General features: G+C 44.5%; 1 protein-coding gene across 2 annotated transcripts in view; it reads left to right on the top strand.

Moving 5' to 3' along the window:
* LOC141092544 (actin-like protein 6A) overlaps window positions 1-14,389 on the top strand; it is a 72,008-nt gene that overhangs the window by 35,161 nt on the left and 22,458 nt on the right. For both annotated transcript variants that reach the window (XM_073578785.1, XM_073578786.1), the window contains one exon: window positions 9,329-9,429. In XM_073578785.1, coding sequence (XP_073434886.1) covers window positions 9,329-9,429 — 101 coding nt within the window. The remainder of the gene's footprint in view (window positions 1-9,328; window positions 9,430-14,389) is intronic.

The following is a 14,389-nucleotide window of genomic DNA, read 5'->3' as shown; positions in this document are numbered from 1 at the left end:
AACTAGCTGAAGAGCCCGGCGTTGCCTGGGCATAGTAACCAACTGTGGTTAGTTATAACAAATTATAATGATTATATTGCACATAAAAACCGTGCATCTAATCCTATCCTGTGTGATACTGACTGTTGAGCCATGTGTCTATTCCTCTCCTGTGTGATACTGACTGCTGAGCCGTGTATCTAATCCTATCCTGTGTGATACTGACTGCTGAGCTGTGTATCTAATCCTATCCTGTGTGATACTGACTGCTGAGCCGTGTATCTAATCCTATCCTGTGCGATTCTGGGCTCCCCCTGCAGTCTGTGTCAGAGGGTGGTCTGTGTTGGCACGGTAATAAATTGTGTTATTTCCAGCTTTACAGAAGGACGATAACACCATAGAAATGATAAGAATAATAGGCCTCAGTTACCACAACTGTCTACAAAGAAAACTGTTGCTGATAGCAACCAATCACAGCTCATTTTTCATCTTTTAAACAACTCTGGGACAGCGTGGAGAGGTTTGAGTGGCGACTTTTGTGTTTCGACTTTTATGTGGCGAGGTTGGTGTATGTGTGGTGAAATGTGTGCTGAGGGTGGTATATGTGTTGAAGCACGTGGTAGTGTGTGGCACATTTAGTGTGTGTGGTCATATCCCCATGTGTGGTGAGTATCCCATGTCAGGACCCCACCTTAGCAACTATACGGTATATAATCTTTGGCGCCATTGTTCTCATTCTTTAAATCTCCCTTGTTCATATCTGCCAGCTGTCAATTTGCCTCCAACACTTTTCCTTTTACTTTTTCCCCATTATGTAGATAGGGGCAAAATTGTTTGGTGAATTGGAACGCGCGGGGTTAAAACTTCACCTCACAACATAGCCTATGATGGGGTCCAGACGTGTGACTGTGCAAAATTTTGTGGCTGTAGCTACGACGGTGCGGATGCCAATCCCGGACATACACACATACATACATACACACACACATTGAGCTTTATATATTAGATTGGCTCTACTGTATGTGAGTGTTATGCATTTATTTAGACTGTCTGGACTTTCCACCTTTTCTCACATCCATATATGATTGTATAAATCTATTTTACTGCATTCATGAAGATTTTCTAAGCAAGTGGATACAGGCCATCTGGCCCTCTATTTCTAATCTGTCGTCTTATAGGATGATATAGGAGACTAGGGATAGCCATCGCACGAGTGGGGGTGCCATTCTCGTATTTCTTAGGGTGCCAACCTCCGAACCGCACCTAGTTAGGTGATCAAACAGTAATTTTGTATAGGGCCAGGTCACTCTTTTCTTCACATCGGCTGAGTGAAATTGTTATTAGGTGGTAGCACTAATTATCAATTTTAATACATTCCCTTTATGTCCATTCCCTCTTTTCCGTTTGAGTGTTTTTTTGGGCTATAATAGTTTTTGTGCAGTTTTTTAACTGCTTGGATTCAGGTTTTTCTGACCATATGATTGTATTGGCAGATTTAGCTGGTGAGACTTGGTTTAACTGTTATACCTCATCTCTTTCCAGCAATGTAATAGCCCGTTTTTTACTAGGTTTTAAAATAGGGGACATCTGTGCAATTTTATATTGCTGTTTTGTACTTAATAAAAGTTATATTTTAATAGGGTTTTTTTTTCCAGTTAGTTGGTTATAGGTAACCCTTATTTACATATTTACATCTAAGTTGAAGACTATGAAGGGGCCAAAGAACTGATAGAGCCTTCATTCTCAGGATCAGTGGGGGTCCTGATAATAAAATGATGGCATATCCTACCAATATGTCATCACTTTAGAAGTTGGTCTTAACCCATTAAGTTATTTTATGATAAATTCTCTGGTTAACCAAAGGATAAAATGGTTCCATGTATGACATGAGGGCACAGCTAGTCAATAAGTAGGCTATGTTCACACACTACGTTTTTGCTGCTTTGTTTATGCAAATTAGAAGTTGCTTTTTAAAGTACCAGCAAAAGCTATGAAATTTCAGAAAACTGCTGATTTTTTTTTAACTGTAAATTTTCATTTAATTTTTACAATTAAACAAGTGAACATAAATAAACAGAGATCCAAATGGCTACATTCAGGACATAAAGTCATATTACAATGTAGAAACCAATATGCTACAGTGACACTTAAAGGAACATTACATACCAAGAATAGTACACTAAAGTATAATATAACTAAAGTATAATTTAAGGGATCGCCCCCCTCTTAGTGTAACCAGAGCTTAAGCATTGAATAATATACGGTACTCAATATCAGATTCAGTGACAAGTCGATAGAAATAGAAAAGACAAAAAGATTGGTTTCACCGTAAATTAGCTCCATCCTTTAATCTAGTAGCTATTATCCAAACAAGACATAAAAGAGAACAAGACTTACAGACAGGGATAAGGGTAAGGAAGAGGCGTAAACCTAATAAAAATAGTACGGGAAGAAGATCCTAACCGCCAATCTGAGCCCAATAGTAATCCCAGGGGGTCCAACTCATATCAAATCTGTCCATTCTGCTCTCAGTGGATGTCAGCAATTCTGTTTAGCAAATGTTGTTGGGAGGGGGCAGAAGTCCACTTCCAGTTAAGAGCTATCAAGCAGCTTGCTGCTGTGAGAATGTGCAGCAACAGTCTAGCCAAGTTTTTCCCCATCCCCTTAGGAGAAACATTTAGGAGATAGCCGGGTAAAACTGCTGATTTTTTAAAAACTGCAGCATGTCAATTCTTTTAGCGGTTTTGTAGAGTTTTTTCACCCATAGGAAACAATGAATAAGTGCAAAAAAACACTGTCATCAGTTTTTGCAGCGTTTTTAGTGAAAATAAGCATTTACAGCAGGATGTGAAACCCATTGAATATTTGTGATTTTCTCAAATTTAAACCATGTCTTGGTCTCCTCCACTGACCATGGTTGTTAGGATTAGTACAGTTTAACTAAATTAGTGACACGTGTAAAGTAAGCATTGGCTGACCAAGGTGTGAAAGTAAACAATGCCCAACTGTATCAATGCTCTGGCAATGCCTTAGGTAAACTATTCCCTTCCTAATTAAACTAAGGGTCCCGTTTCACATAGCGACGCACCAACGATCCCGACAACTATACGACCTGGTAAGGATGGCTGGTGCGTTGTCACACAGCAGCTATTCTGAACGATTCCAGCCTGCCCCCCTGAGTTCTGCGTCGCCAACGAGGTCGCTTGTCGGCGTCAAACACAGCGATGCATGCTGGCCAGCGGGACGCCGATGATGAAAAGATGGCCCAGGACATTCGAGCACAATCAGCGATACCAAGCGGGGGGGCGGTCGCCGCTATGTGTCATATGTAGCGAGATCGCAGGCGAGATGGCTGTTGCTTCACAAAATTGGTGACGCATTAGCGATCTCGCTATGTGAGACGGGGCCTTTACTCTGCTGTTTTTACATTTGTAATTGTGGATTTTTTTCATCATGAACTTTTTTTGTTCACAATAGTCACCATTTTTTCACAGACATCAAAATCTTTTTTCACTACTGTGATAAAACACTCCGGGATCGCCTTTGCTGGGGTCAAATGTCACGTGCGTTCAGCATTAAACTCAGGCGCAGAGCTGGGATTCGTGTATAACTGACCCTGGGTCAGGTTTATTAACGGTGAAAGCAATGCAAAAGGAAATAAAACATAAAACAAATCCTTGCCTGTCCGGCACTAACTAAACAATGGACAACCTAACTACCAACTGGCGGGCTTCTCCCGTCCAGCCAAACCACAGTTGCAGTGGGCACTGCTTCCACTCACGTGTGTCTCTCACACAGACAGGCTCTCTGTGTTCCCAGGCTGAGACACTCACACAACCACCTTGCATCCTTTTATATCCACCTCCCATTATTCATTAGCAAGCAGGTGCGATACTGACCAGACTAGGCCACATAGGAAAGGAATCTGGGCGAGATATACCTGCCCTCATCCACTATTCCCACCTGATTCTCACATATCCCCCCCCTCTGCTCAGACCACTCTGGTCGAGCAATGAGACCCGCCAAACAGTGCACTCGGGACAGGGCATCTGCATTCCCCATCTGTACCCCTGGGCGGTGCTCCACCATAAAAGTGTAGGCCTGCAGGGCAAGGAACCACCTTGTTCAAGTGCATCCACTTGAGAGGGGCATGGTCAGTGATCAGCCTGAACTTTCGGCCCACCAGGTAATATTTGAGGGCCTCTAGAGCCCACTTAATGGCGAGGCACTCTTTTTCTACGACTGCATACCTTTGCTCGTGTTTATTCAGCTTCCTGCTGAGATAGAGGACTGGGTGTTCCACTCCGTCCCTCACTTGTGAGAGTACGGCCCCGATACCGGTATCAGAGGCATCCGTTTGTACCACAAACTCGCTGCGGAAGTCCGGAGTCACCAGTACGGGCTGAGAGCAAAGTGCCCGTTTTAGGCTATGGAAGGCTTCTTCAGCCGCTAAACTCCATTTAATCATGACGGAGTCTTTCCCTTTTGTAAGATCCGTCAGGGGGGTAGCGATGGCTGCAAAATTGGGTATGAACCGGCGATAATAGCCGGCGATCCCCAGGAAGGCTTGCACCTGCTTCTTGTTGAGAGGTTGTGGCCAGTCCTGAACCGCCTGAATCTTATCAACCTGGGGTTTAACAACACCCCTCCCAATTACATACCCCAAATACCGGGCTTCTTCTAGCCCGATGTGACATTTCTTGGGGTTCGCGGTTAGACCTGCCTCCCACAGGTCGTCAATCACAGCTTGTACTTTCTGGAGATGAGTCTCCCAGTCCAAGCTGTAAATGACAATGTCATCCAAATAGGCCGAAGCGTACCGCCTATGTGGCCTCAAGACTCGATCCATCAGTCTCTGGAAGGTCGCCGGTGCCCCGTGCAGTCCAAACGGCATATACACATACTGAAATAAACCTTCCGGCGTAGCAAATGCCGTCTTTTCTCTGGCCGCCTCAGCCAGAGGGATCTGCCAATACCCTTTGTTAGATCTAGGGTCGTAATATACCGGGCTTTTCCTAACCGATCTATTAACTCGTCAACCCGGGGCATAGGATAGGCATCAAATTTTGAGACCGCATTCAGTTTCCTGAAGTCATTGCAGAACCGGATGGTGCCGTCCGGTTTAGGAATTAGCACAATCGGGCTGGACCACGCACTGTGCGATTCCTCAATGACTCCTAACTCTAACATTGCCTTCACTTCTCGGGAAACGGCTCACGGCGCGCTTCCGGGATTCGGTAGGGCTTTACGTGAACTGTGACACCAGGTTCCGTTACGATGTCATGTTTCATTAGCATAGTCTGCCCGGGTTTTTCTGAGAAAAACTTTTGGTTGTGAAGTAGAAACTGCCTGACCTCAGTCTTTTGCCGCTCCGAGAGAGTCTCTGCAACCCGTACCTCCGGTACGGTATGCGAGCAGACAGGACGGGCCAGCTCCGCTGACAAGGCAGACCGATCCTTCCAGGGCTTTATCAGATTTACATGATAAATCTGTTCAGGTTTCCGTTTACCTGCCTGGTATACTTTGTAGTTTACTTCACCAACTCTTTCCTTGATCTCAAAGGGGCCCTGCCACTTTGCCAGGAACTTACTGTCCACCGTGGGGACCAGGATCAACACCCTATCTCCGGGTGCAAACGTACGGATCTTGGCGCCCCTATCATAGATTCTTTTTTGGGCTCCTTGAGCCTGTATCATGTGTTCTTTGACAATAGGCATAACAGCCGCAATACAGTCCTGCATTTGTGTGACGTGATCTATCACTGTTTTAAATGGAGTGACCTGACCCTCCCAGGTTTCTTTTGCAACGTCTAACAGTCCGCGAGGACGTCGGGCGTACAATAACTCGAAAGGCGAGAATCCCGTGGAAGACTGGGGTACTTCCCTGATGGAAAAAAGCAAATACGGAAGTAAATAGTCCCAGTTCTTCCCATCCTTGTCTATCACCTTTCTCAGCATCTGCTTCAGAGTTTTATTGAACCGTTCAACCAACCCGTCTGTTTGAGGGTGATACACGGATGTGCGTAACGGTTCGATTTGTAACAATCGGCAGAGCTCCTTCATTATCCTGGACATAAAGGGGGTCCCCTGGTCGGTGAGTATCTGTTTTGGTATACCGACCCGACTAAACACATGCACCAGTTCCTTGGCAATCGTCTTGGTGGCCGTGTTACGCAAAGGGATGGCCTCCGGATAACGAGTGGCATAATCCAAGATGACCAGGATATGTTGGTGTCCACGTGCAGACCGTGGAAGGGGCCCAACTAAATCCATCCCAATCCTCTCAAACGGGACTTCAATAATAGGTAGGGGTACCAAAGGGCTACAGAACCGGGGCTTAGGTGCAGAGGCTTGGCAGTCAGGACAAGACTCACAATATACACGAATATCGTGATGCATGCCTGGCCAAACAAAACAGTGTAATATCCTTTCGGTGGTTTTCTGGACTCCCAGGTGACCTCCCATCACATGTCCGTGGGCCAGGTCCAGCACCTGCCGCCGGTAGGGTTTTGGCACGACTAATAGTTGCACCGTATCTTCCCCCTTTTTCTCTATCTGATAGAGTAAATCATTCTCCAGAACCATGTAAGGATATGCCAGCCTAGAGCCAGGTTCTACGGGTACCCCATTTATCACTTTTACATTTGTCCTAGCCTGAGAAAGGGTAGGATCCTTTATTTGCTCGCTTTGGAAGTCATCTTTCTGAACTTCTAAATCCGGCAAACGGGGAGGTGGACGGCTGGCGGCCTCCTCCTCTTCCCCGGTCTCCTCCGTATCACCCGCCATGACTGAAAACGGGAACGGCAGGTCATTTCCCACAGACTCTTCCCCAGAGTCTTCCGGGGAGACCTCTTCCAGGGGTTCGGGACCCACACGTGCCCTGGGAGAAGAATCATGTACACTATTACCCTGGGGTATCAACTGATTCTCCCACAATCGCCAGAAGTGGGGAAAATCCCGACCCAGGATAACATCATGCAATAACGCCGGGACGAGTCCCACTTTATGTTGCACAGACCCATAGGAAGTTGTAATGCATATGACCGTGGTGAGGTACGAACAGGTGTCTCCATGCACACACGTTACAGAAAATTTGTCTGATGGTCCAGTCGGGGCTGACACCAGACTGGCCTTCACCAGAGTCACCACACTTCCCGAGTCTAACAATGCCACCACATTTTTGCCATCAACAGTTAAATCACACAAGTGTTTTTCCACATCCTTTTGACCGGCATTCACACTCACCACCCGTGCAACCATAGACATGTGGTTTTTAGAGTCTGTGACGTCGCACTGCATGGGTTCAGTAGTGACCGGACAGTTCGCAGCAATATGTCCCATCTCTTGGCAGCGGAAACACCTAACGGGCCCCTTGCTTAGACCATAGTTCGTTACTCTCGGCCTCGCAGTGTGGGCAGTCCCGTTTTCCTCCCCCACTGTCTTAGGGATTTTTCCATCTCCCCTACTCCCTGGAACAGTCTTACCGGTTCCACGTGGAGATGATGAAGAACGAGGTGGGGTAGCGTCGTCTCGGAGTCCTTCCGCCACGGAGTAACGTTCAACCAGATCCACCAGTTGATCTGCCGTCGTAGGATTTCCATGGCTTTCCCACTTCCTCAGGGCTGGCGGTAGAGCTCTCAGGTACTTGTCCATGACGACTCTCTGGATTATCTCTGGCGCTGTCAACACCTCGGGTTGTAGCCACTTCTTCGTCACGTGGATCAGGTCGAACATCTGGGACCGCGGTGGTTTATCCGGCTGATAAGTCCATTGATGCACTCTCTGTGCATGGACAGCGGTCGTCACTCCCAGCCGGGCCAAGATCTCGGCTTTTAATTTGTCAAAGTCCTGCGCGGCTTCAGGCTCTAAGTCATAATAAGCCTTTTGGGCCTCACCGGAAAGGAACGGGGCAATCAGGCCGGCCCATCGTGCCTTCGGCCATTTTTCTCGCACCGCCGTCCGTTCAAACGTGGTCAGGTATGCCTCGACGTCATCTTCGGTCGTCATTTTCTGCCAGTACCGACTCACGTGAATCACTCTCGACTCGGCTTCCAGGTTAAGCTCAGGTAAGCTTGCCAAGCGCTGCGCCACCTGCTGGAGAAGCCAACGATCGGTAACTGTCATGTCCACCAACTCCTTCAGCTGGGCCATCATCACCCGATTAGCTTCTTGCTGGACGGCGGTGGACTGTACCAGCGCTTTCACCACGTCCTCCATGCTCATGCTTGCAACGTGATGCCCGCGTTCTCCACCACAATGTGATAAAACACTCCAGGATCGCCTTTGCTGGGGTCAAAGGTCACGTGCGTTCAGCATTAAACTCAGGCGCAGAGCTGGGATTCGTGTATAACTGACCCTGGGTCAGGTTTATTAACGGTGAAAGCAATGCAAAAGGAAATAAAACATAAAACAAATCCTTGCCTGTCCGGCACTAACTAAACAATGGACAACCTAACTACCAACTGGCGGGCTTCTCCCGTCCAGCCAAACCACAGTTGCAGTGGGCACTGCTTCCACTCACGTGTGTCTCTCACACAGACAGGCTCTCTGTGTTCCCAGGCTGAGACACTCACACAACCACCTTGCATCCTTTTATATCCACCTCCCATTATTCATTAGCAAGCAGGTGCGATACTGACCAGACTAGGCCACATAGGAAAGGAATCTGGGCGAGATATACCTGCCCTCATCCACTATTCCCACCTGATTCTCACACTACATAATTTGATCAAATTGCCCTTCTTTTCCCAAAAATGTTTTAGAGTGTCACATACGTCTTTCATTGGTGTATTAACAACTTGCATTGTTTATGTTTGTATGGTGGAAGCAAAGATGAAATTTGGGGGTCCTGAAAAACACCACAAAAATGCAGCAAGAAAAGGTTTTGGCTGCAGAAAAAAGTAACGTGTGAATATAGCCTTAATACAAAAAACAAGTGGCATTCTGACAATGACTACATGGGCATAAGTTTTACTCTTTAGCAAACAGTTATAAATTTCGCTGGGAGGCTCCATTTAAGGCATAGATGAGACTCCTACAAGATCAAGCTTGCAGCTTTTACCTTATATAGCAGGCAATGGTGCATAACGTAACCATTTATATGGCTTTTATACTTACATGGGAAGAATTAGACTGGATAACGCCTCTATTGGGAGATGTTCCTTTTTTTTTTTTAATCTTTAATCGCTGCTGAATAGGTAACCATTTATACAACCTGCTATCAATTCTTTTATGACTTTGCTAGTAATATAAGTAGGAGTAATTCATTGTAACTGCCAGGGTGATTTCATAATTTTATTTTTAAAGGCATATTTCAATATCTGAACTAAATTTCTATTTACTTTCTTTAGTTGACGACTGGGACGGTTTCCAGGCAATTTTAGATCACACATATGAAAAGTGTATCAAGTCCAAATCTAATCTACATAGGGTAATGATGTCTGAGCCTGCCGTAAGTAATTACTATTCAATCACAAAAAGTAACAACAGTATTAATATGTCTTGAGAAATAAGCTCAAAACATTACTCTACTTTCTGTGTTACCTCTGGAATTCATAGGTCCAAATTAAAGCCCGCTTTGTAAATGTTATATGAGGACAGGTGTACAATGCAGATGGAAGGAAATTGGCACATCCACAAATCTCATTAAAAAACTTAATTCTTTACTGATTTTGCATAATTAATAGAGAAAAAAAAGATTAAGACTCACATGGCATGGTCTGAAAATTCACTGATGAATTTCTGGCGTTTCAGCAATATCTTTCATAGTGTGAATCAGAGTATCATTGTAAAATATTTATGCAAAATCAATAAAAAAACGAAATAATAATACAAAATAAAAAAATGAGCATTTACCCTGTAGTAAATAAATAAGTAAACAGTAATAATCCATGTAAATAACACAGGGTAATTAGTTACTACTATTTTGATTAAAAAAAAAAATCATAAAAGCCATCCTGCCATGACAAGGTGCACCCATTTGGGATGGTCGGTCCTATCCTGTCTTTAGTAATAAAACCTCACCTTGTGTCAGCCAATCTCAATATAGATAAGGGCACAGCAGGACAGGGGTCCGACTGTTCAGACACCTGCCCATGGGAAGCTATATAGATTAAAATGAAAGTACAAGAATCGCCCCATTTGGCGATAAATGTGGTATCACTACAATCATACTGACCTGAAGAATATAGTTACTTTATCAATTTTACCACATGTGGAATGGTATAAAAAAAAACCCACAAAAACAATTCCTGAATTGCTAGCGTTTGTTCATTCTGCCTCACAAAAATGGGACTAGAAAACAATAAAAAAAATGGCATGTGCCCGAAAATTGTAAAAACATCAACTCGTCCCGCAAAAAAACAAACCATCACATGACTGTCGGAAGAAATATAGACAAATTAGATTATATAAATGTTGGTTTTGCCAAAAAAGCATCTTTTAGGCTATGTGCCCACGTAGCGTTTTAAAACGCACACTAAAAACCGGACTCCTTCCCAGAAATCGCGCGTTTTTTTCCACGCGATTTCACCGCGATTATGATCGCGATTTTGCCGCGATTTTCTCGTGCGATATTCAAGCACTTTCCAAGCGATTTGAAGCATCGCTTGGAAAGTGATTGACAGGTTGGTCACACTCGTCAAACATAGTGTTTGACAAGTGTGACCAGGTTTTTACTATTGAGGCCGCCTATGCGGCATCAATAGTAAAAGATAGAATGTTAAAATGCTAAAAAAAATAAAAAAAATCAGGGTATATTTACCTTCTGGCATCCTGCGCTGCCATCCCGGGCCTCAGCGTTCCCAGTAATGCCTTGCGAGACCTGTGATGACGTAGTCTCGCGTTGCTATAGCGATCTCGCGAGACCGCTAGAGTCACGCAAGACTACGTCATCACAGGGCCTTGCCGCAAGGCATTACTGGGAACGCTTAGGCCGGGAATGCAGCGCGGGACGCCGGAAGGTAAATATACCCCGATTTTTTTATTCTTTTTTTTACAGGGGTATGGTACCCAGGGCCTGGAGGACAGTCTCCTCTCCTCCACACCATGGGTACCAACCGCACATGAGACGCTTAACTTCCCGCATGGTGGGCATAGCCACATGCGGGAAGTAAGCGATTCTCATGCATTCTTATGGGTGCGGAATCGCGGCAATTCTTTGCGATTCCGCACAAAAGAATGAGCATGCTGCGATTTTTTCCGCGATGCGATTCCGCCGCAGAAAAAAGCGCAGCATTATCACAGCATGTGCGGAATGCCATAGGAATGCATGGGGGGCGTTCTGTACACGATTTTTAAACGTTTTCGCAGCGTTTTCGCGCCAAAAACGCTTAAAAATCGCTACGTGGGCACACAGCCTCAGTGTGCAACAGCAACCAAACATAAAAACCCGGCATAAATCTGGTATCGATGTTATCGCACAGACCTGAAGAATAAAGTTGTTTAATCACTGATACCACATGAGGAACGGTGTAAAAAATAAATGAAACCAATTCTTCACCTACTGTTGATTTGTTCATTCTGCCTCCCAAAGATTGCAGTAAGGCACGGTGCATATTTATACTTTGCTCTACACTGAGCGCTTACATAGGGGTTTCTGTATACATTTCTGAAATACTTGATTCAGATGGGACTCCCAAAGGACAATTCCTTTTAATGAGGCAGATAGAGGCACTGTGGACGCTGTCTGACCTATGATCCGGCGATGACCATCTTTTCAGGTGTGCATAAAAGTGCCGTCAGCCACAGTTTTGTGCACCTCTGAAAAGAAGGACGATGATGAACAGAGGCCAGACGGAGTCCAGAGTAACCCTCTCCCTCCTGAGCCCCACAGTGTGCCGAAACCACATTTAGTGTCCACATGTTTGGCATTTCTGTAGCAATGAGAGCCAATTTAATTTATGGGTGCTTGTCTCCAAAAGCATGAGCTGGGCATAATGTAGTGGTGAATGTACTACAACAGCAGTTTGCAATTTTCACTTGGCAACATCCACTGCTGCTTGTTTCTGAAAAACACACATGGAGTCAAAATCACCACTACACCTGTAGATAATTTCCCAAAGGGGTATAATTTTCAAAATGGTGTCACTTGAAGGGGGATTCTGCTCCTCTAGCACTTAGGGGCTCTGTATTTGGAGTTAAACTGTTCTAGGAAAATCTGTGCTCCGTCGCTCCCGAGTCTCACCATATGGCTAAGCAACACAGAAAAGCCACATATGGGATATTTCTAGATTCAGCAGTAATTGTAGGACACATTTTAGTGCCATTTTTGCCTAATTTCCCTTGTGAAAATGTAAAATCTGGGGCTAAAACTAAATTTTGGTGATAAAAATAATTTAAATTCTGTGACACACCTGTAGTGCCAATATAATCACTGTACCCCTTGATTAATTGAGAATTGTAGTTTGTACAATTGGGTCACTTATCGGGGGGGGGGGTTCTGTTCTGGCATCTCAGTGGCTCTGCCAGTGTGACTTAGCACCCTCAAACCAGTCCAGAAAAATATGAATTCCAATATGGCGCTTCTTCCCTTCTGTCCTTTTACTTTTTTATTTTCACAGCTCTATGTTATAAACTTCTGTGAAGCACCTGGTGATTCAAGGTGCTAACCACACATTTAAATTAGTTCCTTGCGGGGTCTAGTTTCCAAAATGGGGTCACTTGTGGGGGGTTTCCACTGTTTAGGCACATCAGGGGCTCTCCAAACGTGACATGACACCCGCAGACCATTCCATCAAAGTCTGCATTCCAAAATGTCTCTCGTTCCTTTCTGAGGCCTGTCGGGTACCAAACAGTAGTTTTCCCTTACATATGGGTTAACGGCATACTGAGAAATTTCTCAACACAAGGATTCAAAGGATAAGTTCCCTGAGGGGTCACAACATTGAACACCTCTGAGCATTACACTCACCATAGAGAAAGCAAAGTGCCTGACTGTAATCCAAGATTTGTGTAACTGATGGTGGCTGATGTGCCCAGACCTTTGGATAGGTGAAAACATTCATGCCGTAAGACTGATGCCGCTGTCACCACAAAAATAAGGCGTATTCCCAGATCCATTGCTAGTTTTTCATCGATCAAAGATATCATGTTTTTCTTGAATGTGGCAACTGTTTTGCTTCTATTTTGTATCTGCTTTCTTTTTATCCGTTTCCTTCTTGAAAACAGATGGAGATCAAATGCCTAAATTATTACTTTCCGTTGTCACAGCAATGAATCTCTTTATAAATGGATAAAAATGAATGTCTTCTGCTTTTCGTCCAATTTATCAGATCCCCAAAGACTTCAATACCAGAATCTTATCCGCAAACACAAATGAGATAGGACCTGTACAGAGTTTAACGGAACGTACACATCAGTCAGTTAAAGACAAAAACACAAGAAAAAACAGATTTTAATTGTTTCATTAAACTCTGTGGATCAGTGAGCTCTCTGGTTTAAAAAATGCACTGCGCGTGGATAAGGAAACCCGATGTGTGAACGTGCCTTTTATAGACCACAGATGTTATAAAGCACCAGCAGTACAATGACAGCTTAGGTCCTGTACGACTAAAATGCAAAAACTATCTGAGGCTGTAGGACACTATGAGACGAGTGTATGTGCACACAGCATAATTTAGACGTTGGCACAGTCGCATCAGGAAAACGGCAAAAAATTAGCATGCCACTTCTTTTAACCGCTCCAAGGTTTCCGAACTCTAAAGTGGCAATAGCACAAAAAGAGGACTTGAAAATCATCCAAAAATTCAAAAATACAGCAAAAAAGGCAGAGATGTTTACCTGCCAAGGCCTCCAAACAAATGTACTATCAGGATGCAGTGGACCCATATACGAGGGGCGATCCAAAAGTAATGATAATCAATAATAAACACAATGAATATAGTAAAAAAAAAAATTTATTTTTCTACATAGTCTCCTAACAAGTCTATACATTTAGTCCATCTCTTTTCTAAACTTAGAATTCCCTTCGAAAAAAATTCTTGATCTTGACCATCAAAAAACTCCCCAACAGCGGTTATCACGCCACTATTGTCGTCAAATTTCTTGCCCCGGAGTTGTTCCTTGAGCCGAGGAAAGAGAAAGAAGTCACTGGGGGCTAGATCTGGCAAATGGGGGGGGTGTTTCACCAGTTCAAAGCCCGCTTCTTGAATGGTAGCCATGGCAACTGCAGCTTTGTGAGCCGGTGCATTATCTTGGTGAAACAGCACTCCAGCCCACAGTTTGCCGTGCCTTTTCTCCTTGATAGCCTCCCGCAATCTTCTTATTTGTTCTGCGTAGTAGGAGCCCGTAATAGTGGCTCCCTTCTCCAAATAGTCCACCATAATAACTCCTTCAGCGTCCCAAAAAACGGACACCATAACCTTCCCTGCTGAGCTTGACACTTTGAATTTCTTCGGCGTCGGTTCATCGGC

This window comes from Dendrobates tinctorius, unplaced genomic scaffold (genome assembly GCF_039654945.1).
Source record: "Dendrobates tinctorius isolate UK_male_01 unplaced genomic scaffold, ASM3965494v1 ptg000060l, whole genome shotgun sequence".
In the NCBI taxonomy this organism is placed as follows: domain Eukaryota; kingdom Metazoa; phylum Chordata; class Amphibia; order Anura; family Dendrobatidae; genus Dendrobates; species Dendrobates tinctorius.
This window is presented reverse-complemented; position numbering and strand designations above follow the sequence as displayed.